Source organism: Bos mutus, chromosome 10 (assembly GCF_027580195.1).
Source record: "Bos mutus isolate GX-2022 chromosome 10, NWIPB_WYAK_1.1, whole genome shotgun sequence".
Taxonomy (NCBI): Eukaryota; Metazoa; Chordata; class Mammalia; order Artiodactyla; family Bovidae; genus Bos; species Bos mutus.
The window spans coordinates 72,796,054-72,823,016 of record NC_091626.1 but is presented as its reverse complement, the minus strand read 5'-3'; the positions used below and the strand labels follow the sequence as shown (position 1 = coordinate 72,823,016).

Sequence of the window (26,963 nt, the reverse complement as noted above, 5' to 3'; positions counted from 1 at the left end):
CATTTGTCAGAACTCTCCATAGGAAGTCAGGAGATACCTAGAGTAACAGGCAAATTTGGACTTGGAGTAAAAAATGAAGCAGGGCAAAGACTAACAGAGTTTTGTCAGAGTTTTGACCAGTGTTATGACATTGGTCATAGCAAACACCCTCTTCCAACAACACAAAAGATGACTCTACACATGGACATCACCAGATGGTCAACACCAAAATCAGATTGATTACATTCTTTGCAGCCAAAGATGGAGAAGCTCTATACAGTCAGCAAATACAAGACCGGGAGCTAACTGTGATTCAGATCATGAGCTCCTTATTGAAAAATTCAGACTTAAATTGAAGAAAGTAGGAAAAACCACTAGGCCATTCAGATACGCCTAAATCAGATCCCTTGTGACTATACAGTATAGGTGATGAATAGATTCAAGGGATTAGATCTGGTAGACTAAGAAGAACTATGAACGGAGGTTCGTAACATTGCACAGGATGAATTGACCAAACCATCCCAAAGAAAAAGAAATGCAAGAAGGCAAAGTGATTATCTGAGGAGGCTTTACAAATGACTGAGAAAAGAAGTGAAAAGCAAAGGAGAAAGGAAAAGATATACCCAACTGACTGCACAGTTCCAGAGAATAGCAAGGAGAGATAAGACAGCCTTCTTAAGTGAACAATGCAAAGAAATAAAGGAAAACAAAATTGGAAAGACTAGAGATTTCTTTAAGAAAACTGGAGACACCAAGGGAACATTTCACACAAAGATGGGCACAATAAAGGATAGAAATGGCAAGGACCTAACAGAAGCAGAAGATATTAAGAAAAGGTGGCAAGAATACACAGAAGAACTATGCAAAACAGATATTAATGATCCAGACAACCATGATGGCGTGGTCACGCACCTAAAGCCAGACACCCTGGAGTGTGAAGTCAAATGCGCCTTAGGAAGCATTACTATGAACAAAGCTAGTGGAGGTGATGGAATTCCAGCTGAGCTACTTCGAATCCTAAAAGATGGTTCTGTGAAAGTGTTGCATTCAATATGCCAGCAAATCTGGAAAACTCAGCAGCGCTCATAGGACTGGAAAAGGTCAGTTTTCATCCCAATCCCAAAGAAGGGCAATGCCTAAGAAAGTTCAAACTACCATACAACTGTGCTTATTTCACATCCTAGCAAGATTATGCTCAAAATTCTTCAAGCTAGGCCTCAGCAGAACATGAACCAAAAACTTCTAGATGTCAAGCTGTATTTAGAAAAGGCAGAGGAACCAGAGATCAAATTGCCAACATCTATTGGATCACAGAAAAACCACAGGAATTTAGAAAAACATCTACTTTTGCTTCATTTAGTACATTAAAGCCTTTGACTGTGTGGATCACAACAAACTGGAAAATTCTTAAAGAGACAGAAATACCAGACCACCTTACCTATCTTCTGAGAAATTTGTATGCAGGTCAATAAGCAACAGTTAGAACCAGGCATGGAACAACAAGCTGGTTCAAAACTGGGAAAGGAGTATGTCAATGCTGTATATTGTCACCATGCTTATTTAACTTACATGCAGAGTACATCACATGACATGCCAGACTGCATGAAGCACAAGCTGAAATCAAGATTGCTGGGAGAAATATCAACAACCTCAGATATGCAGATGATACCACCCAAATGGCAGAAAGCAGAAAGGAAATAAAGAGCCTCTTGATGAAGGTGAAAGAGGAGAGTGAAAGAGCTGAATTAAAACTCAACATTCAAAAAACGAAGATCATGGCATCCAGTCCCATAACTTCATGGCAAATAGATGGGGAAACAATGGAAACAGTGACAGACTTTATTTTATTGGGCTCCAAAATCACTGCAGACAGTGACTGCAGCTATGAAATTAAAAGATGCTTGCTGCTTGGAAGAAAAGCTATAACAAACCTAGACAGCATCTTAAAAAGCAGAGACATCTCTTGGCCAACAAAGGTCTGTATAGTCAAAGCTGTGGCTTTTCCAGTAGTCATGTATGGATGTGAGTTGGACCATAAAGAAGGTTGCGTGTCAAAGAATTGATGCTTTTGAGTTGGGTGCTGGAGAAGACTCTTGCAAGTCCCTTGGACAGCAAGGAAATCAAACCAGTCAATCCTAAAGGAAATCAACCCTGAACATTCATTGGAAGGACTAATGCTGAAGCTGAAGCTCCAATACTTTGCCACCTAAATGCCAAGAGCTGATTCACTGGAAAAGACCCTGTTGCTGGAAAAGATTGAAGGCAGAAAGAGAAGGGGGTGACAGAGGATCAGATGGTTGAATGGCATCACCGACTCAATGGACATGAGCTTGAAAACACTCTGGGAGATAGCAAAGGACAGGAAAGCCTGGAGTGCTGCAGTTCACAGGGTCACAAAGAGTCAGACAAACTTAATGACTGAACAACAACAAATGTGAAAGGTTTTATTTTACTGAACTTCTTGTTTGAATAGTCCTTATAGTTACTTTCAGCATCAACTTTGTTGGTCATGAAAGTTCAATTAACACACCAATGAAAACTTTCCTATAAGTTCAATTCAGGTCATAGGAAAGAGCTGATCATACAATTTTATCATAGCCTGCCATTAAATATGGCCCTATTCTATTTTTACAATTTTCCTCTGTTCCCTTCCAGTCAAGCTAGATACAAGTAGACCCTTGATCACAGAAAGGGTTTTGTCCCAAGTCATTTGCAAAATTTCAAGCTCCTGTCCCAATCCAATCCAACAGCAAACTCAGAATTCCACCTCCACATTTATCTGAAGCAACCAGTGTCTTTGCCCTCTTTGCAAATCTCAATAACCACCACTAGAAGAGCTTTTAAAATTACACAAAACATAGAAACATTACTTTTAATATCCACAAGCTTTAAGGTCCATAGGAGCAACCCCATGTCCAAGAAGCAGTGGCTGCTCAGGCACAGGAGGGCCGAGAGGAGCTACTCCATGTTCAAGGTCAGGAGGGGTGGCAGCAAGGAGATACCCCTCGTCCAAGGTAAAAGAAACCCAAGTAAGACGGTAGGTGTTGCGAGAGGGCATCAGAGGGCAGACACACTGAAACCATAATCACAGAAAACTAGTCAATCTAATCACACGGACCACAGCCTTGTCTAACTCAATGAAACTAAGCCATGCCATGTGGGGCCACCCAAGATGGGCAGGTCATGGTGGAGAGGTCTGACAGAATGTGGTCCACTGGAGAAGGGAATGGCAAACCACTTCAGTATTCTTGCCTTGAGAACCCCATGAACAGTATGAAAATCCAAAATGATGGGATACTGAAAGAGGAACTCCTCAGGTTGGTACATGCCCAATATGCTACTGGAGATCAGTGGAGAAATAACTCCAGAAAGAATGAAGGGATGGAGCCAAAGCAAAAACAATACCCAGTTGTGGAGGTGACTGGTGACAGAAGCAAGGTCCGATGCTGTAAAGAGCAATATTGCATAGGAACCTGGAATGTCAGGTCCATGAATCAAGGCAAATTGGAAGTGGTCAAACAGGAGATGGCGAGAGTGAACATCAACATTCTAGGAATCAGCGAACTAAAATGGACTGAAATGGATGAATTTAACTCAGATGACCATTATATCTACTACTGCGGGCAGGAATCCCTTAGAAGAAATGGAGCAGCCATCATGGTCAACAAAAGAGTCCGAAATGCAGTACTTGGATGCAATCTCAAAAATGACAGAATGATCTCTGTTCGTTTCCAAGGCAAACCATTCACTATCACAGTAATCCAAGTCTATCCCCAAACCAGTAACACTGAAGAAGCTGAAGTGGAACAGTTCTATGAAGACCTACAAGACCTTTTAGAACTAATACCCAAAAAAGATGTCCTTTTCATTATAGGGTACTGGAATGCAAAACTAGGAAGTTAAGAAACACCTGGAGTAACAGGCAAATTTGGCCTTGGAATATGGAATGAAGCAAGGCAAAGGCTAATAGAGTTTTGCCCAGACAAACACCCTCTTCCAACAACACAAGAGAAGACTCTATACATGGACATGACCAGATGGTCAACACCAAAATCAGACTGATTATATTCTTTGCAGCCAAAGATGGAGAAGCTCTATACAGTCAGCAAAAACAAAACCAGGAGCTGACTGTGGCTCAGATCATGAACTCCTTATTGCCAAATTCAGACTGAAATTGAAGAAAGTAGGGAAAACCACTAGACCATTCAGGTATGACCTAAATCAAATCCCTTATGATTATACAGTGGAAGTGAGAAATAGATTTAAGGGACTAAATCTGATAGAGTGCCTGATGAACTATGGACAGAGGTTCATGACATTGTACAGGAGACAGAGATCAAGACCATCCCCATGGAAAACAAATGCAAAAAAGCAAAATGGCTGTCTGAGGAAGCCTTAAAAATATCTGTGAAAAGAAGAGAAATGAAAAGCAAAGGAGAAAAGGAAAGATATAAGCATCTGAATGCAGAGTTCCAAAGAATAGCAAGGAGAGATAAGAAAGCCCTCTTCAGCAATCAATGCAAAGAAATAGAGGAAAACAACCAAATGGGAAAGACTAAAGATCTCTTCAAGAAAATTAGAGATACCAAGGGAAAATTTCATGCAAAGATGGGCTCAATAAAGGGCAGAAATGGTATGGACCTAACAGAAGCAGAAGATATTAAGAAGAGATGGCAAGAATACACAGAAGAACTGTACAAAAAAGATCTTCACAACCAAGATAATCACGATGGTGTGATCACTGACCTAGAGCCAGACATCCTGGAATGTGAAGTCAAGTGGGCCTTAGAAAGCATCACTACGAACAAAGCTAGTGGAGGTGATGGAATTCCGGTGGAGCTATTCCAAATCCTGAAAGATGATGCTGTGAAAGTGCTGCACTCAATATGCCAGCAAATTTGGAAATCTCAGCAGTGGCCAAAGGACTGGAAAAGGTCAGTTTTCATTCCAATCCCAAAGAAAGGCAATGCCAAAGAATGCTCAAACTACTGCACAGTTGCACTCATCTCACACGCTAGTAAAGTAATGCTCAAAATTCTCCAAGCCAGGCTTCAATAATACGTGAACTTCCAGATGTTCAAGCTGGTTTTAGAAAAGGCAGAGGAACCAGAGATCAAATTGCCAACATCCGCTGGATCATGGAAAAAGCAAGAGAGTTCCAGAAAAACATCTATTTCTGCTTTATTGACTATGCCAAAGCCTTTCACTGTGTGGATCACAATAAAACTGTGGAAAATTCTGAAAGAGATGGGAATACCAGACCACCTGACCTGCCTCTTGAGAAACCTGTATGCAGGTCAGGAAGCAACTGTTAGAACTGGACATGAAACAACAGACTGGTTCCAAATAGGAAAAGGAGTTCGTCAAGGCTGTATATTGTCACCCTGTTTATTTAACTTATATGCAGAGTACATCATGAGAAACGCTGGACTGGAGGAAGCACAAGCTGGAATAAAGACTTGCCAGGAGAAATATCAATAACCTCAGATATGCAGATGAACTTTCCTTATAGCAGAAAGTGAAGAGGAACTAAAAAGCCTCTTGATGAAAGTGAAAGTGGAGAGTGAAAAAGTTGGCTTAAAGCTCAACATTCAGAAAATGAAGATCATGGCATCTGGTCCCATCACTTCATGGCAAATAGATGGGGAAACAGTGGAAACAGTGTCAGACTTTATTTTGGGGGGCTCCAAAATCACTGCAGATGGTGACTGCAGCCATGAAATTAAAAGACGCTTACTCCTTGGAAGGAAAGTTATGACCAACCTAGATAGCATATTCAAAAGCAGAGACATTACTTTGTCAACAAAGGTCCGTCTAGTCAAGGCTATGGTTTTTCCAGTAGTCATGTATGGATGTGAGAGTTGGACTATGAAGAAAGCTGAGCGCCGAAGAATTGATGCTTTTGAACTGTGGTGTTGGAGAAGACTCTTGAGAGTCCCTTGGACTGCAAGGAGATCCAACTGGTCCATTCTGAAGGAGATTAGTCGTGGACGTTCTCTGGAAGGAATGATGCTAAAGCTGAAACTTCCAGTACTTTGGCCACCTCATGTGAAGAGTTGACTGATTGGAAAAGACTCTGATGCTGGGAGGGATTAGGGGCAGGAGGAAAGCGGGACGACAGAGGATGAGATGGCTAGATGGCATCACCGACTCGATGGACATGAGTCTGAGTGAACTCCGGGAGTTGGTGATGGACAGGGAGGCCTGCCTGGCGTGCTGCAATTCATGGGGTTGCAAAGAGTCGGACACAACTGAGCAACTGAACTGAACTGAACTGAACTGATTCTTACAAATGTAGGTTGTGTGTAATTATACCTTTTTCTTTCTTCTGCCCTAGATTTCAAAGACTGATGTACTGTTCTAGAAAAGTTACATGATAACTTTTCTTTGGCTGGTTGGAAAACACTGGTGGTGTTCTCAGTAGAGGGATGATGCAAAACTTTAGAGAAGTTACAGAAAAATGAGGGGGAAAATAAGTGTAAGTGCCAGGATTCTGAGAAAAGATCAAGGAAGGTCTCATTCCAAGAATTTCCACTTTCACTATATTTTCATTTCTATGAGTTCTTATTGGTTCCATTTCAAATCTTCCTTTGCCATACTCTCAAAAGTCTCTTTGATTTCTTTAAATATATTAAGCAGACTTACTTTACACTCTGAAATAGACTATTCCAAACTGCAGTTTATGTGGAACTGATTCTTCAGTATGTTTTTTCTATTAATTCATCCTTATGGTGGCTTATTTCCTTATGGTTTTTTGAGGGGAGAAGGGGGTCTTTATTGTGAATTCATGGGAATTCGGCAAGAATTTAAACTGTATTCTTCTAGATGAGATTTCCCTTCCTTTCTATCAGGACTCAGGAGTACTGCCAACCTAAGACCACTTTCAACTGAACATTCAACTTGGGCTTTCTCAGGCCCTATAAGTAGTGTGAACTCAAACCCAAAACCTACCTTCATGCAGGCTAGTAGTTGGAAACTCATGGAAGACTTTTTCTCCATTCCACCCACAACCAAAGCAGAGATAGATATAGACAGATAGATAGATAGATAGAGAAGGGCAGATACATACATACACACACACATACACACACATACATGAGAATGCAAGGTCTCTACCACTCCCCCTCCAGAGCAAGTTTTTCCTCCTTCACGAGGTTTTAATCATAAGGTTGCCAGTTCCTCAGCCTCAGGCTCTATGTCCTGAGCCCCCTACACATGGCCTGCTAAAATGCAGGCTTTGGGTCACTGGAGATCATTAGAGACCTCAAGGACAAAAGTGGGCTCCAGTGGCTACTTCCCCCTGCTGATTCATACCGCCCTTTCATCTCTGTCCTCCAAGACAGTTCCTTACGTTTCTGCCAGCTCAGCAATGCTTTTAAATTTACTTTTCAAACAACACATCTTATCCAGCATACTTAGGTTTTCCCTACTGAGCAGATGTTCTCTAAACTCTAGTCTGCCCTATAACTAGAAGTCAAATCCACCTACTTGGAGACCTGGCACAGGGACTGACTGACTGCAAGGCTATTGTTTTCCCCTGTTTCTAAGGTTAAAACTTTATATGATTCCAGTCAATATTTCTCACTTTGCTTCAGCTTTTTCAGCGTCCTTCCATGGCTGTCTTCCACATGGCCCAACTGGTTCTGCTCTACCCCCAGCTGCACAGAATGAACATGGTTCTGTCCCCAACCTCACGTGGGTCCCTCTGGCCTCACCAGAAGAGGTCAAGAATGGCCCTGCAGTCACTGTTCCTCCGAGAATGGCCTGCTAGCAATGCCAGGCCTCAAACTCATTGTTAACGTCCTGCTAGGGGAGAAAGAGATACGCCAGAATTTCAATCAGCCATGTCACTAAGCGAGCTTTTCTTGATGAAGTAAAAAAAAGTATACAGATTTATGTTTTGGTCACATTTCCTTATCCCACCAGTAGCAAATAGTTCTCTGACCATCTACACTGAGATCACTGCTTTAGATAGTCCCTGCTTTGGCCAGAGGGAGTCTGAGATGGTAACCAGAAGCAGAGCTAGGATCTGAAGGTCAAGTGAAAAACTGTACCAGCTGTAGCTGGTTGAAGAAATAATAAAAGGACAAAAGACTATCTGTGAATGCTAATAGGGGCTACCCTGCTGATTCAATGGTAAAGTATCGGCCTGCGAATGCAGGAGACCCAAGAGATGAGGATTTGATCCCTAGGTCAGGAAGATCCCCCGGAGAAGGAAATGGCAACCTACTCCAGTATCCTTGCCTGGAGAATCCCATGGACAGAGGAGCCTGGCAGGCTACAGTCCATGGGGTCACAAAGAGTTGAACACAACTTAGCAGCTAAACAACAACAACAACAGTGAATACTAATAACATTTTCATTAGGAAAGAATCATTCAATCATTCACTTAGAATTTAATATACTAAAAGAATGATACTAAAAATTACCTTAGGTGTTGAAAAATAAACAGTATTCCTACTCCAAGTTAACATTCAAGTAATAGGCTTAGTTTTAACGTATAAAATTGTCATAATTTTTATCTATGCATTCTAATTTTATATTGACAAATGCTATACTGGTTAACGAAGATCATGGCATCCGGTCCCATCACTTCATGGGAAATAGTTGGGGAAACAGGGGAAACAGTGTCAGACTTTATTTTTCTGGGCTCCAAAATCACTGCAGATGGTGACTGCAGCCATGAAATTAAAAGACCCTTACTCCTTGGAAGGAAAGTTATGACCAGTGTAGACAGCATATTCAAAAGCAGAGACATTACTTTGCCAACAAAAGTCCATCTAGTCAAGGCTATGGTTTTTCCTGTGGTCGTGTATGGATGTGAGAGTTGGACTGTGAAGAAGGCTGAGCGCCGAAGAATTGATGCTTTTGAACTGTGGTGTTGGAGAAGACTCTTGAGAGTCCCTTGGACTGCAAGGAGATCCAACCAGTCCATTCTGAAGGAGATCAGCCCTGGGATTTCTTTGGAAGGAATGATGCTAAAGCTGAAACTCCAGTACTTTGGCCACCTCATGCGAAGAGTTGACTCATTGGAAAAGACTCTGATGCTGGGAGGGATTGGGGGCAAGAGGAGAAGGGGATGACAGAGGATGAGATGGCTGGATGGTATCACTGACTCAATGGATGTGAGTCTGAGTGAACTCCGGGAGTTGGTGATGGACAGGGAGGCCTGGCGTGCTGCGATTCATGGGGTTGCAAAGAGTTGGACACGACTGAGCGACTGATCTGATCTGATCTGATACTGGTTAAATGTATTTTGTGAGTATACATTACTATTTTAATAATATTTATTTTACTTTATAGCTCTCCCTTTAGTTGCTAAATCATGTCCAACTCTTGCAATCCCATGGACTGTAGCCTGTCATGCTCCTCTATGCATGGGATTCTCTAGGCAAGAGTACTGGAGTGGGTTGCCATTGCCTTCTTCATTTACTTTATATAATTATATTTAATTATATCCTTCAATGTGTTATTGTTTGCTTATTTCTTGAAGTATGTCCATGCATTGGTCCCATCCATGACACATGGCCTCAACCAGTGAATTCTGAAAATCAATTCAGAAAGCAAAATGTGTTATGCTAAAATCTAACTAGCTTTATTATCTATTCCTAGAGCCTCTCTCAATAGTAAAGCTTTAAGGAAAAACAAAGTTTTTCAGTATTATGAAACAAAGCTGCCATCAAAATTTTCATTTTGAAAATGACTTTCAAGATACAACACATTATCATTCAAAAAAGGCACCATACCACACCTAATAATAATATCAAGTCTGCATTATCATAATACATGTGAACAGTCAAAAACCAGAAGAAAATATCCTTCATACTTATAAAAATACGTTTGTTATACAAACAGAATACAAGATATATTTACAACTCTTCTTGTTCCAAAATGGATTTAAAACTGAAATTACTAATGTATTTTATAAATGGATTAAAAATGATAACTGAAACAAAGTAAGTCAATGAAAAAACATCTAATTATCCTTAACATTCTATTTCCAAAGCACTACCACTAACTGTTTTCAATTCATCCTACACTATAGTCAAATATCACATGTAACCAATATCTTTTCAAAGGTTACTGGCTCATTTATTCACTCCACAATAATTTCTGAATATCAGCCATGTACCTATAATTGATACATGCTATTTCTCAACCATTAGATGATACTATTCAGTTGCAAGAAGTTTTGTCAAATTTCTGCATTGTTATTTTTATATATATATATATATTTGTTCATGCACACACATAAATATATGTGCCAAAATTTTATGTTCTACTTATTTGTTTCAAAATATGTTTCTGTCTATGATTATGAGAACAAACTTTTTATGTTCCACTTGTCTCAAAATGTGTTTCTTGGCCTATGATTAAGAGAAGAAAATTTTTAAGATTTAACTATCAATGTGTAAATCTCACTCTCAAAATTTCTCAACTAAATATTTTGCATCATCATTGCACATACCTGCCATCACCTACAGAAGAAAAACAAAGGTTACATATGCTATAAAAAAATACCAGTTTTAATGTGTCAATGTTATTTTATCCATCTTCCTAAAAGCTATTACAAATGAAAATATAAAGATTAAATGAACCCTACAGTTCTGAACAATGACACCAAAGAAAGAATGTAATTACTTTTCCAACTCGGGCCTTAATTAGTTAATGTATAAATACTATACATTAAGCTTACTAGTTAGTCTTCTAGTTTAACCACAAACATGTTAGGTTTGTTTGGAGTTCTGTTGAACTCAGAAAAGATGTATAAACAATGACTGCTTAACAGTTTAAGAATAAAGCCCACATTTGTGAGTAGCCCCAAACCTTAGCTGAAAATTGACTGAACTATACAGGAGTGACCTAGAGAGGTTGGGTTTAATGAAATGTCCACAGGTTTAAGTGTCAAAAGAATTGGGGATTGGCCCAAGTCTATCAATAACTAATTGTGAGTCTTTGAAAAATCCTTTAGCTGTTCAAGGCACTGGTTTCTGATCCATGGAACTGGCCCACGTGACCTCTTAGGCCCCTTCAGCTCTCACATTCTGTAATTCCGATTCTATGGCATGTTTATAGCAATTGAAGGTAGACCCTCCATCCATTCACTGAGCAGAAGAAACCCTCCAGTCTTCTGATTGGGGTCTGTGTATTCTTGTACTAGGTTAAGTGGCAAGAGCATGTCGAAATAAGAATCAGAACACAAGGATTTATCACCCTTTGTGAACTGCATTCTTATCTTCAATGCTCAGCAACAAGACTTCAAGTACTAAACATTTTGATGCAATCATGACAATGCAGTTCACCAGACAAGGTCAGGCTCAGTGGTTTCCAGGAAACCAGAAAGCAAAAGAATGCAGAAAGAAATAGTAGAGACTTCCAAATGATGAAAAAAATGAATTCAGTTCAAACTGAGATTTGAAAAGAGACACAATAAAGACGTAAAAAGTACGGTCAGTGTATTTAGAATGAATGGAACCGTGGAAAGCAGGTCCTGACAATAGTAACAAAACATCTTTGAGAAAATTTTATCATTAAAGGAGTAAATGAGATAGATTATATTGACTACTCTTTCTTAGAAAATGCAAAAACTAAAATTGAATTCTTTTGTGAAAGCTAGAATTATTATGCAACTTCATTAAAGGAATTTTTATCTTATCCTAGAAATTAAAGATGTTCTTTATTTTTTAAAACATCCTCTTAGTTTTATTATCACAATGGAACACTCGATACCTCAGAAAAATAAGACCAAACATGAATTATTTCTTTAAATTACCCAAAAAGTTCATCATTACGTTAAAGGATTAAAATGTATATAAATAAAACAAGAAAATTAGAAACTGCCTCAATTATGACTCTTTCTTTAGGAATAAAGAAATTTTAATACAAAGTGGAAAAATAAAGCTAAGCTGTTAACACATGTATTTCCCTTCAGACAACTGTCAGTATATATACATATCTACATTACATAGTTATAGCTGATACTTAGAATCCATCTAGAACTTCTTTTAATAATTTCATTCTCTCCATTTATTCAATTTTTGACTGTGCTATGCAGCATGTGGGATCTTAGTTTCTTGATTAAGGAACTAAAACTCTGCACGTTGGAAGCGCAGAGTCTTAACCTCTGGACCATCAGGGAAGTCCCTAGAATTTTTATGTTTTATAGCACTCATTTCCAATCAAAAGTCCTTTACTGACAAAATCTACATACTTGTTATTTTATTAGTCCCATGATAGTATTAAATGGGTTAAGGTTGTATAAATGCTTTAACATTCTATTTGATAGCATTTAAGTTATTTCTTGTTTGGTTTGGCTTGGGTGTTATTTCTTCAGAAATATTTCTAAAACATTCTTTAGAATTATGTAGGTCAAAAATATAAAAAGTATAATAGTTGTTGCTACAACAATTGAACAATTGCTTTCCAAAAGGAAAAGCAACCAATTTAAAAAACTACTTATGAAGTTCAAGGGCTTCCCAGATGGCACTATTGGTAAAAAAAAAAAAATCTGCCTGCCAATGCAGGAGACATAAGAGACAAGAAGATGTGGGTTCAATCCCTGGGCAGGGAAAATCCCCTGGAGTAGGAAATGGCAACCCACTCCAGTACTCTTGCCTGGAAAATTCCACGGACAGAGGAAACTGGTGGGCTACAATCATGGGGTGCCAAAGAGTTGGACACAACTGAGTGAAGGAGCAATGACGTTCAACAGACGTTCACACCAATGACATTCAAATATTCCTGTACCCACCTCCACACCTCTCTATAGTAACATGATCATATCACATTTACCACTGTTTTTTCTGGTCTGATAAATGTAGATAGTGCCTAATGGTTGCTGAAATATGAACTTTAATCACTAGTGAAGCTGAACATTATTACTTGTGATGACCCATTCTATTTTTCTAAATGTATAAATACCACCTATTGAGGGACAGTAAGTAGCAATCTTTCATATGCATCAATGTGTTCCATATTTTTAGACATTTATTCTGTTTACAATTGCAATAAGCATATAAGTTAGAACATAAAAGTATGAGAAATAATATAAAAATCACTCAGAAACCCAACAAACTTTTCCCTTTCAATAGCTTATGCTATAGAAAGTGAATTTCCTTTTTTACCTCCCCATCTGTCCCATCCACACTAAAAGAAAAAAACACTCTTAAGCACTTGATATATACCATCCTAGGATTTTTCCATGGCTTGGCTTTGTTTATAAAAATGGAATAATACTCATCATTGTCTTATGCAACAGGCTCTTTTTCCTTCATATGGTATCATAGACATCTTTCCAAGATATATAGATCTACCTCATTCTTTTGACAGCAGTATAGGATTCTCTTACACTAAAGATAACTTATTGAAACCAGGTTGAAGAAGGCAAAGGGAGGCCAGCTGCTATCCATGGTGTGTGTGTGTGTATACATATATATATTTGTTCCTTTATTTATTTTTAAAGTTTTTATTGAATGTGTTACAATATTGCTTCTGTTCCATGCTTTGGCTTTTTGGCCTTGAGGCATATGGGAGCTTAGCTCCCCAACCAGGGTCTGAACCTGTACCCCTTGTGTTGGAAGGTGAAGTCCCAACCACTAGACTGCCAAGGAAGTCCCATGTTTATTTTTTTTTAATTTTAGTTGTGGTCTCATCAGATCAGATCAGATCAGTCGCTCAGTCATGTCCCACTCTTTGCAACCCCATGAATCACAGCACACCAGGCCTCCCTGTCCATCACCAACTCCCGGAGTTCACTCAGACTCACATCCATCAAGTCAGTGATGCCATCCAGCCATCTCATCCTCTGTCGTCCCCTTCTCCTCCTGCCCCCAATCCCTCCCAGCATCAGAGTCTTTTCCAATGAGTCAACTCTTCGCATGAGGTGGCCAAAGTACTGGACTTTCAGCTTTAGCATCATTCCTTCCAAAGAAATCCCAGGGCTGATCTCCTTCAGAATGGACTGGTTGGATCTCCTTGCAGTCCAAGGAACTCTCAAGAGTCTTCTCCAACACCACAGTTCAAAAGCATCAATTCTTCGGCCCTCAGCCTTCTTCACAGTCCAACTCTCACATCCATACACAACCACAGGAAAAACCATAGCCTTGACTAGACGGACCTTTGTTGGCAAAGTAATGTCTCTGCTTTTGAATATGCTATCTAGGTTGGTCATAACTTTCCTTCCAAGGAGTAAGCGTCTTTTAATTTCATGGCTGCAGTCACCATCTGCAGTGATTTGGGAGCCCAGAAAAATAAAGTCTGACACTGTTTCCACTGTTGCCCCATCTATTTCCCATGAAGTGATGGGACCGGATGCCATGATCTTCGTTTTCTGAATGTTGAGCTTTAAGCCAACTTTTTCACTCTCCACTTTCACTTTCATCAAGAGGCTTTTGAGTTCCTCTTCACTTTCTGCCATAAGGGTGGTGTCATCAGCATATCTGAGGTCTCATGGGTACCTCCAATTCCCTTGGCCTCCTTGATCTTCCAATGCAATCACCCAACCTCTCCTCAACCCTGCTCAATTCACAACCTATTTTCTCCATTTCTGGTGGACTACAGAGGGCCATCAGAGAAGATTCAAAGTCTTACTAGCAGGCACCATTTCATAGCTAGGGTTTCCAACCTCAGCTGGGCGGTCATCATTATTCACTATTGCTTCCTTCTCAACCTCACAAGGTCTATTCCCATCCTTTCCTACCCTACTTCAAGGCCCTATACCCACTCTACCTCTTATCCTGACCATATGGCTTGAACTCTAATTTACAGAGAACATTCGGGCATGATCACTCTCATCTTCTCTTCATCTCTGAACCTCCTCTTCTAGGCCATCCTTCCCTGGTTTCATCCTAAGTCAGGAAAAGGGTATCTTGGTTCTTCTCCAAGGCTTCTCTCTCCGTCTTCAATTTCATCCTCTATACTATATCTGCCTCATCCTTATCATAGAAACAAACTTATGTAAATGCCATATTAATAATGTTAATAATAACAATAATAATAACAACATTTACATAGCACTTGAAATGTATCAGACCCTGTTTGAAGCATTTTACGTGTGTTAACTAATTTAATCTTCATATCAGCCTATGAGTTAAGTATTAATTAACACTATCCCCATCTCACATCTAGGAACTGAAGTGCTGAGAGGTCAAGAGACCTGTCAGGGGGTCACACAGATACTAAGTACAGAGTTGAGATTCAAACCCAAGTAGTCTGGCTTTTAACCACTATGTCCCACATATAGACGTTTATGTAATGTGACTATAACCCAGGTAGGTAATGTAAAGCAAAGTTGGGTTAGAAGGCAGTGTGGGCAGAGAAGCCTACAGAGCACCAAAACAAGGGAAAGGGACTCTCAGAGCTAGATGGGAAAGTCAGAGATGAAAGGTACCAGAGGGCACCATATGAAAAATGATGGAGAGGGTACTTTCGGCATTTGTTGCCTATTCTATGAATATGGCTAGTTCCACTTCCTCCTGATTGCATCATCTTAAATTATCTCCACACAAGTAGTCTGCCTGACAGATCATGGCCAAAGCCAGTGGGAATCCACTAGATGAGAGGTGAATGGCTCAGCACAAATCTTCCCCGACATGTGAAAAAGAGCCCAAAGCACAGCACCTTCACATACTCACCATATACAAGCCGCTTGCTTGTACTGGAGAAACTGCCTACACCATCCACATCCAGCCATCTTTTTATTTCACTGAAGTATAGTTGATTTACAATGTTGTGTTAGTTTCAGGTGTACAGCAAAGTGATTCAGGTAAGATATATACTCTTTTTCAGGTTCTTTTCCATCACATACTATCACACAATATTGAATATAGCTCCTTGTGCTATACAGTATGTCTTTGTTGTTTATATATTTTATATATAGTAGCATGTTTCTGTTAATCCCAAACACTTAACTCATACCTCCTTCCCGCCTTTCTCCTTGATAACCACAATTTCATTTTCTTTGTCTGTGAGTCTATTTCCTACAGAGGGCCATCAGAGAAGATTCAAAGTCTTACTAGCAGGCACCATTTCATAGCTAGGGTTTCCAACCTCAGCTGGGCGGTCATCATTATTCACTATTGCTTCCTTCTCAACCTCACAAGGTCTATTCCCATCCTTTCCTACCCTACTTCAAGGCCCTATACCCACTCTACCTCTTATCCTGACCATATGGCTTGAACTCTAATTTACAGAGAACATTCGGGAATGATCACTCTCATCTTCTCTTCATCTCTGAACCTCCTCTTCTAGGCCATCCTTCCCTGGTTTCATCCTAAGTCAGGAAAAGGGTATCTTGGTTCTTCTCCAAGGCTTCTCTCTCCGTCTTCAATTTCATCCTCTATACTATATCTGCCTCATCCTTATCATAGAAACAAACTTATGTAAATGCCATATTAATAATGTTAATAATAACAATAATAATAACAACATTTACATAGCACTTGAAATGTATCAGACCCTGTTTGAAGCATTTTACGTGTGTTAACTAATTTAATCTTCATATCAGCCTATGAGTTAAGTATTAATTAACACTATCCCCATCTCACACATCTAGGAACTGAAGTGCTGAGAGGTCAAGAGACCTGTTCAGGGTCACACAGATACTAAGTACAGAGTTGAGATTCAAACCCAAGTAGTCTGGCTTTTAACCACTATGTCCCACATATAGAAGTTTATGTAATGTGACTATAACCCAGGTAGGTAATGTAAAGCAAAGTTGGGTTAGAAGGCAGTGTGGGCAGAGAAGCCTGCAGAGCACCAAAACAAGGGAAAGGGACTCTCAGAGCTAGATGGGAAAGTCAGAGATGAAAGGTACCAGAGGGCACCATATGAAAAATGATGGAGAGGGTACTTTCGGCATTTGTTGCCTATTCTATGAATATGGCTAGTTCCACTTCCTCCTGATTGCATCATCTTAAATTATCTCCACACAAGTAGTCTGCCTGACAGATCATGGCCAAAGCCAGTGGGAATCCACTAGATGAGAGGTGAATGGCTCAGCACAAATCTTCCCCGACATGTGAAAAAGAGCCCAAAGCACAGCACCTTCACATACTCACCATATACAAGCCGCTTGCTTGTACTGGAGAAACTGCCTACACCATCCACATCCAGCCATCTTTTTATTTCACTGAAGTATAGTTGATTTACAATGTTGTGTTAGTTTCAGGTGTACAGCAAAGTGATTCAGGTAAGATATATACTCTTTTTCAGGTTCTTTTCCATCACATACTATCACACAATATTGAATATAGCTCCTTGTGCTATACAGTATGTCTTTGTTGTTTATATATTTTATATATAGTAGCATGTTTCTGTTAATCCCAAACACTTAACTCATACCTCCCTTCCCGCCTTTCTCCTTCGATAACCACAATTTCATTTTCTTTGTCTGTGAGTCTATTTCTGTTTTGTAAATAAGTTCATTTGTATCACGGTTTAACGTTCCACATGTAAGTGATATTATATGATATTTTTCTTCCTCTAACTTACTTCATTTAGTGTGATAACCTTCAGGTTCATCCATGCTGCTGCAAACGGCAGTATTTCATTCTTCTTCAGATCAGATCAGTTCAGTCACTCAGTCGTGTCCGACTCTTTGCAACCCCATGAATTGCAGCACGCCAGGCCTCCCTGTCCATCACCAACTCCCGGAGTTCACTCAGACTCACGTCCATCAAGTCAGTGATGCCATCCAGCCATCTCATCCTCTGTCATCCCCTTCTCCTTCTGCCCCCAATCCCTCCCAGCATCAGAGTCTTTTCCAATGAGTCAACTCTTCGCATGAGGTGGCCAAAGTACTGGAGTTTCAGCTTTAGCATCATTCCTTCCAAAGAAATCCCAGGGCCGATCTCCTTCAGAATGGACTGGTTGGATCTCCTTGCAGTCCAAGGGACCCTCAAGAGTCTTCTCCAACACCAAAGTTCAAAAGTATCAATTCTTCGGCGCTCAGCCTTCTTCACAGTCCAACTCTCACATCCACACATGACCACAGGAAAAACCATAGCCTTGACTAGATGAACCTTTGTTGACAAAGTAATGTCTCTGCTTTTGAATATGCTATCTAGGTTGGTCATAACTTTCCTTCCAAGGAGTAAGCGTCTTTTAATTCCATGGCGGCAGTCACCATCTGTAGTGATTTTGGAGCCCAGAAAAATAAAGTCTGACACTGTTTCCACTGTTTCCCCATCTATTTCCCATGAAGTGGTGGGACCGGATGCCATGATCTTCATTTTCTGAATGTTGAGCATTAAGCCAACTTTTTCACTCTCCACTTTCACTTTCATCAAGAGGCTTTTGAGTTCCTCTTCACCTTCTGCCATAAGGGTGGTGTCATCTGCATATCTGAGGTTCTTGATATTTCTCCCAGCAATCTTGATTCCAGCTTGTGTTTCTTCCAGTCCAGCGTTCTCATGATGTACTCTGCATATAAGTTAAATAAACAGGGTGACAATATACAGCCTTGACGAACTCCTTTTCCTATTTGGAACCAATCTGTTGTTCCCTGTCTAGTTCTAACTGTTGCTTCCTGACCTGCAAACAAATTTCTCAAGAGGCAGATCAGGTGGTCTGGTATTCCCATCTCTTTCAGAATTTTCCACAGTTTATTGTGATCCACACAGTCAAAAGTGGATGAGTAATATTCCAGTGTATCTCATCTCCTTTATCCATTCATCTGTCAAGGGCCATTTAGGTTGTTTCCAAGTGGGATGCATGTATCTTTTCAAATTAGAGCTTTCATCTTTTCCAAATATATACCCAGGTGCTGTGCTCAGTTGGTCTGACTTTTTGCAACTCCATGGATTGTAGCCCACCAGGCTCCTCTGTCCATGGGAATTCTCCAAGCAAGAATACTGGAGTGGGCTTCCATGCCCTCCTCCTCCAGGGGATCTTACCACCCTGGGTGTCAAACCCAGGTCTCCCTCATTGCAGGCGAATTCTTTACTGTCTGAGCCACCAGGGAAGCCCCATATGCCCAGGAGTGGGACTTAATACTAAACCCTCTGTACAGCTACCCAGCAAGTGTTACTCAAGCCTAATTTGAAAACCTTGCCCCAGATAGACCACTCCCACTGAGATCACTCTGACTTTCTTCCCTAGTATTTACCAGGAATCTGTGGCATTATGGCTTCCCAACCACCGTGTTTTCTTTTTCCTATACTACAAAGAAGAAAACTAATACTTCTAATGTCAGTCCTTCAAATCTCTTTAGGAAGTTATCATGTGTGATTTTTCTACCAAACCATTCCTCCCCTCCTTCCCACAACACACACACATGAATACATACATACATGAATACACACACACGTGCATGCATATCTTTCCTTCACCAGGCTAAATAAATACACCCAGCTTCTTCGACAATCATAATATGACCTGGTTTTAATATCTTCCTTATCTTTGTCACTCTACTATCCAAATGTGATCCATTTTGCTTACCTCTTCTTCGATGTGTAAAACAGAAGCAACAGTATACTGCTAACCTATACTGCTAAGGCTGCTGCTGCTAAGTCACTTCAGTCGTGTCCGACTCTGTGCGACCCCATAGATGGCAGCCCACCAGGCTCCCCCGTCCCTGGGACTCTCCAGGCAAGAACACTGGAGTGGGTTGCCATTTCCTTCTCCAATGCATGAAAGTGAAGAGTGAAAGTGAAGTCGCTCAGTCATGTCCGACTCTTAGTGACCCCATGGAGTGCAGCCCACCAGGCTCCTCCATCCGTGGGATTTTCCAGGCAAGAGTACTGGAGTGGGGTGCCATTGCCTTCTCCCTGACTCTTATTAGGTAGACCTAGATACCCTTTAAGTCTGAGCCAGTGCTGCTGTCCATGGCGGCAAATAGGAAGAGCAGTTCAGCTGGACATGACCGTGAGGGGTGAAGAACCTTGGTCAGTATTGGTGGACAGTCTTGAAGAGCTCTGAGGAGATCAGAATCTAATCAAAGTCACTTACCTGATACTTACTCTCATGGAACAGCTTATGAAACGGAATACGAGAGAAGAAAGTGACAAGATTATAAGAGGTTAGACAGGAGGTAAGGATGCTGAGAGAAAGATGATACAAGTAGGGACAAAAAAGAAAAGATTTTCAAAAACTCAAAAGGAACAGTGGTAAGACAGAGCCACAAATAGAAGTACTGGTTAACACTTAAAGAGGCCTGAAGTTCACTCAAGACAGTAGGATTTAGTAGGAAACAGAAAGTAAATACGGCTGACAATTATGATTGACCAGCCCTGGGAGACGATGCAGGTAGACTCGTAAGTTCAGCTTTGCCATGATTCATTTTAGGTTAAAAACCAAAATTAAACATGCAGCCAAAATTCAGAAACATCCAATGGGTAGCTGGAAAAATCACAGTATTACACAGCATTTCTAATCAGCAAAAATGCATCTTTAAGTGGCAAGCAATTAAAACGTGAAATAGGCTCAAGATGGATTTAGGATGTATTAATATTAATGAGTATTAATATTAACTAAGATCATGCATCCGGTCCCATCACTTCATGGCAAATAGATGGGGAAACAATAGAAACAGTGACAGACTTTATTTTGGGGGGCTCCAAAATTACTGCAGATGGTGACTGCAGCCACAAAATTAAAAGACGCTGCTCCTTGGAAGGAAAGTTATGACAAACCTAGACAGCATATTCAAAAGCAGAGACATTATTTTGCCAACAAAGGTCCGTCTAGTCAAAAGTATGGTTTTTCCAGTAGTCATGTATGGATGTGAGAGTTGGACTATAAAGAAAGTTGAGCACCGAAGAACTGATGGTTTTGAACTGTCATGTTGGAAAAGACTCTTGAGAGTCCCTTGGACTTCAAGGAGATCCAACCAGTCCATCCTAAAGGAGATCAGTCCTGAATATTCATTGGAAGGACTGATCCTGAAGCTGAAACTCCAATACTTTGGCCACCTGATGTGAAGAACTGACTCATAGGAAAAGACCCTGATGCTGGGAAAGATTGAAGGCAGGAGAAGGGGACAACAGAGGATGAGATGGTTGGACGGCATCACCAACTCAATAGACATGAGTTTGAGTAAACTCTGGGAGCTGGTGATGGACAGCTCAGCCTGGTGTGCTGTAGTCCATGGGGTCACAAAGAGTCAGACATGACAGAGCGATTGAACTGAACTGAATATTAATGATTAATAATATATTTTTATGAACCAAAAGTGGGAGTTATTTGAGCTTTAAGTTCAATATGTAAAGATGATCTTATACAGAATAACTACCAAATTTTTCCACACAAAAAAAGAACAAGTATGTCTCTTAAGACACAGAATATAGGCATATGGATCCTTATTCTGACTTCAGATAATATTTCACAGGTTTATTTTGTCATATTAATTAATTATAACACTACTTTATGTTCTATGAATTACAGTTTTAGCTTTTATTCAAATCCTTACTGACAAATCCCCATGTTTTCCTGACTGATGTAACACATAAAAACAATCATGAATTAGTCAAAGGAAATTGGGACATTTTAATACAATCAAATGGTTACTTTAAATAAAAAAAGACTTACCACATTTTCCTTCATCTTTCTTAGCTTTTCATCTATCTCTCTCAACCGATTCTGTTGATCCCGTTGTTCTTTGGTGTTTTGAAGAACCTTTTCTCCTGGAGCTACTTCTGTATTTCTATCATCACCATTAAGGTCAGGTTTCTAATTAAAAAAAAAAAAATTCATACACAGGCTGAAACTGTACCATCACACATTTTTCCAGAGTAACTGAGCCTTGAAGGTTGGCTTTGCTTCTCATACAATATTTCTACTCTTCAAAATAATACTTAGAAATAATTTTCTAATGTCTTCCTATTTGGGGGGGAAAGGTCCAACTGTACATCAAACAAGAGGTGGTTGTGCAACAATGAGAAGAGAATTGGGCTTCTCAAAGTCAGGAGTTTTGAACTCTGGCTTTTCCTGGTTCCTGACTAGGATGGCCTTAGGGGAATCAAAAAACCTCTCTGAGCTTTAATTTCATCATCTGCAAAATGATAATAACTTTAAGATCTAGCCCCAAAGTTATCACAGTACATCACATGCATGCAGAAATCTTAATAACTAACAAATACAGGCTGAAGATATCCTTTGAAAAGAATAAACATTATGTAATGGAAGTATGGCAACCCACTCCAGTACTCTTGCCTGGAAAATTCCATAGACTGAGGAGCCTGGTAGGCTATAGTCCTTGGGGTCGCAAACAGTCGGACACGACTGAGCTACTTCACTTAATGGAAGTATCTCATTAGGCTTCAGTACTATCAGCAATATTTGAATTGACAGAACCATATTCTCCCAAAATTAGTATTATTTCTAGATCATTAAAATGGATATTTCTTGACAGAAATCTGGTCTTGTATCTATAACTAAACTTCCTACATCTCCCCCACAGATTTCCTACTCTGTATTGTCATGAGGTAACAGGCAAAAATGACATTTTTTAAGTTGCCTTAGGCAGAATCTGCCCACATTCTCACTCCTTAAATAGAGTTGGTCACCATTTCACTTTCAATGCCTTTTTCAATGCCTTTTTCATCAAGGCCTTTCTCTCTTCCTCACTGCCTCCTCATCATTCACTTGAACTAGTAGTTTTCAGACTCCGGTGTGCTTCAGGGTCGCCTCCAGAGCCCATGAAAACATTCAAAGGCTCAGGCTCCACCCTGGAGACTCTGACTCAATAGATAAGAACTAGGGACACCTGAAGAAACAACTGCTCAAAAATTTGAGAACTACTGACTTAAAGGACAAAGTCCTCACTCCTTCATGGCTTTTTAGGCTCATCTCTTGTTGCTTGGGTCTCAGACTCAAAACTTCAGGGATATTGCCCACTGCTAGTTCTCCACTCTCAATGCCTCTTCCTTCCAACTCCTCATAGAGACTCCTAATTTTCTGAGCTCAGCACAAACATATTTCCCTAAAAAATATCTCCTGACACACCCAGTAAAGGCAATTTCTTCCCCCCTCATGCCACATGTTCCCTCACTGCACTCACTACACTGTCCCTGCCCAGACAGGGATCGTGACTGGTCCCACCCTGTGTCCCTGAACCCAACACAAACCTGAAGCTGATCAGCACTGCCAACAGACTGTAATTTCAGTTCTCAGAACTCTGATCACACCAATGTCTTAATGAAATTCATATTGCATAAAGCTCTAATGAAGAGACTATTAAAAGAGTATCTCAATTTCACGAAGTGACTCTCTTACATCTTATTTCCCCCAAAGGGGACTCACTTCTGGTAGCTCTAGAAGCATCCACTGAGTAAATTACAAGCGACAAGATCTTTAAGAAGGAAACCTAATGTTAAGGAGGAGTTTGTAATAGCTGGTACCAAGGTCTCCCTGCAGCTCTATGCATCCAGCATTTTATGGCCCACTTTGAAGTTAAGATACACAATGTCTCCATCTGTTTGAGCTGCTATTATAGAATACCACAGATAGGGTGGCTTATAAACAACAGACATGTATTTCTGACAGTTTTGGAGGTGTGGAAGTCTAAGATCAAGGTGTTGGCAAATTTCATATCTAGAGAAGGCCTGCTTCCTACTTCCTAAATGGCCATCTTCTGGCTACATCCTCACATAATAAAAGGGACACAGAAGCTCTTTGGGTCTCTTTTATAAAGGCACTAACCCTATTCACCCCATGACCAAATTACTCCAAAGGCCTCCCCTCAAAATACAGTCACACTAGGGATTAGATTTCAACATATGGATTTGGTGTGTACATAGTCAGTCTATAGAATATAATGACCTGAAAAACACCCAAACTGGATTTCATTTTTAAATAGAAAAAATATCTTTTAAAGGACATTATTTTTTAAAAAATCTACAACCGTGATTTTCTAAAAATCATTGGATAGGCTAAAAAAGAAAAACAGAAAAAAAACTGTAAAGCAGACTTCATCAATATTTTTAAACTTTACTTATCCAAAGCCACCACTAAGAAAATAGACAAACCACAGGCTGAGAGAAAAATATGACACATAAATATGACACAGGATTTGCATCCAATATATACAAGGAATTCACACAATTCAATAAAAACAAGAATCAATTATTTTTTAGAATCTAGTTTTAAAATGACTTGAACAGATACTTCATAAAAAAAGATAACATAAATGACAAATAAGCACATGAAAAAATCCTCAACATCATTAAGTCATCAGAGAAATGCAAATTAAAGTCCCAATGAGGTCATTACATAGCCACTGCTGCTGCTGCTGCTGCTAAGTTGCTTCAGTCGTGTCCGACTCTGCGTGACCCCATAGACGGCACCCACCAGGCTCCGCTGTCCCTGGGATTCTCCAGGCAAGAACACTGGAGTGGGTTGCCATTTCCTTCTCCAATGCATGAAAGTGAAAAGTGAAAGTGAAGTCGCTCAGTCGTGTCCGACTCTTAGCGATCCCATGGACTGCAGCCTACCAGGCTCCTCCATCCATGGGATTTTCCAGGCAAGAGTACTGGAGTGGGTTGCCATTGCCTTCTCTGACATAGCCACTAGAACAGGACAAAAGAAAAAGTTTGTTAAAATTAAACATTGGAGAGGTATGGAGCAAGCAAACTCTCACACGTTGTTGGTATCAGTATATAATGACACAAACATTTTAAGAACTGCTTGACAGTTTCTTAAAAAATTAAAATTAAAAAAAAAATTTTAATGCTTGTCTAATCCTATGACTCAACAATTCCACTCCTGTGTCTCCATCTAAGAGAAATGAAAATGATGACTAAAACTTTGAACATGAATATTCAGAGCAGCTTCATGCACTTAGTCAAATGCCTACTAATAAGACCAGAATGATAAACCATAATGAACATTTGATGTAAGCTGGGACACTCACTCTTTCTCCCTGACCTCTGTCTTGTGGTTAGGTTTAGTCAATGTTGAGAAGGAGTGTTAGAAGGTTGGAGGGCAGCAAGAAAAAGAGTTTGGGGTATTCTCCCCTTCCACTCCCTGCTTTGCCACTATGATTTGGGCAGTAATATATCCCTGACATGCCCATTAAGGGGATTTTCTTAGATTCAACTGAATATTCATGTTCAAAAGCAAACAGAGGGCACACTTGGAGCCAGTCAGTTCAGAAAGATGGGCATGCGTGCTCAGCTGCTTAGTCATGTCCAACTCTTTTCAACCCTATGGACTATAGCCCACCAGGCTCCTCTATCCACGAGATTCTCCAGGCAAGAATACTGGAGTAGGTTGCCATTTGTTCCTCCAGGGGATCTTTCCAACCCAGGAATTGAATCCATGTCTCTAGCATCTCCTGCATTGGCGGCCAGATTCTTTACACTGAGCCACCTGGGAAGCCCCAGCTCAGAAGGCTATAGGACAGGAAACACAGTGTCAGGTATCCCTGGCCAATGGGAGTTTTTGCTGCAGTCCACATCATAACAATATAGGTACAAGGGGCAAGGAAGCCACCCTGGCTTAAATATTTCATATCCAATAGAAGCCTCATCTGTTGAAATGACTCCACAGGTACATTATCTGGGTCTCAGCAAGGGACATTCCCAGCCACAAGAATCACTGCATTTATGGCTTCCCCTTCAGGTCTCTATAATTCTTCCAATCCAGAGGTCATTTTTAGCATAAGCAAAGTTGCCCCCTATCATTGTTGACATTCCAACTTTCATCAGATTGCCACAGAAACAGCTCAAATTGTCATGCTGAAGAGGGAGGAGTTGGTTAATCCTCTGCTCATGCCCAATATGATTACAATTTTGGATGGCAGATTCTTCTACCACAACTCTAGCCTCCCCAAGTTCCAGTACAATTTTTCTTTTCCCTAACCCCTGGTGCTAGTCCCTGAGTATCCCAGCATCCCTTATTGACTCCTTTCTTTTAATCTATGAATAGTTCTTTCATTTCATTATCTTCAAAATCCAACCTGGGTCAATTTCTGTTCCTTGCCCAGAACTCTGTGTATGTATGTGTGTATGTGCACACACTTGTTGAGAAATAGACTGGAAGGAAATTTAGCTTGATGGTAAATGGTAAGGTAAGGTAAAAATCTTGATTTTACCTTGTTTTTCTTAGACGCTTCTGTATTTCCTGAATTTTCTACAGTAAACCTATAGTGATTTCATATGCATAAAAATTATTTTTTATTTTTAAGAAAACAAAACATTACCAAGCCTATCTTCATTCTGCCTTGACAACATGACTCTCTGTACCAAAACATACTGGTCTCAAGGTTAGATTTTAGCTGAGTTCTGCAAGTCACTTTTTCTTTCCTGGTCTCAACTTCTTCTGAGAAAGTTTCTTCCAGTTCTGAAAGCTGAGTCTGCAATTCACCACAATTAAAGCCAAGGATATATAATATCTTTCCTCAGTCTTTGTCTCTGATAGCATAACCATATAGTACAAATATTTGAAAGACAGCATGTGATGAAAGCAGAGGCCAAGAAAAGGTAATCATCTGTTCTGGCAAAGATTGCATACTGGTATATTCAAGAAGCTCTGTGGTGCCAGGAGAGGTTCTGTTGTCACATCCAAGTGCCAATCAGTACCGTCTGTTTTCCTGATCATCAGAAAGATCTTGATTTCCTCTGGGTGAAAGTTTTTAGCAGATTTTCTGACCATGCATATTGTTTCTCTATTTCTTGAGTCATACAGAAATGCCTTTATTCAGTTAAAGTAAAATTCAGTTCCATAAAAATTCAGCTCTCTATAATATGCACAGAACATCTAAGGAGCCACAAGAATAGAACAGATCATGAGGTCAAGATATTTGCCGATTTGACTAATTGATTGCCTAGGGATTGTAAGTTCATGCTTAGAAAAATATCTGTGATGTTGACTGAGCCAACAGGGGTCTTTGAAGCTAAGTAAACCCATTTCTAAAAGCCAAATACAGAGGAAATTACTCACGCCTTCATAAGTTATCTGATATGAAAATAAGGCATTGAGTTAAGGGCCAGAAAAATACAAACCTGCCTAAACAAAGCCATCTTGCCCTGTGTTTTCAAGCTAATGGT

General features: G+C 40.1%; 1 protein-coding gene across 1 annotated transcript in view; it reads right to left on the bottom strand.

Moving 5' to 3' along the window:
- FSIP1 (fibrous sheath interacting protein 1) overlaps positions 1–26,963 on the bottom strand; it is a 212,342-nt gene that overhangs the window by 122,226 nt on the left and 63,153 nt on the right. The window contains exon 10 of the mRNA XM_005888930.2: positions 21,505–21,645. Coding sequence (XP_005888992.1) covers positions 21,505–21,645 — 141 coding nt within the window. The remainder of the gene's footprint in view (positions 1–21,504; positions 21,646–26,963) is intronic.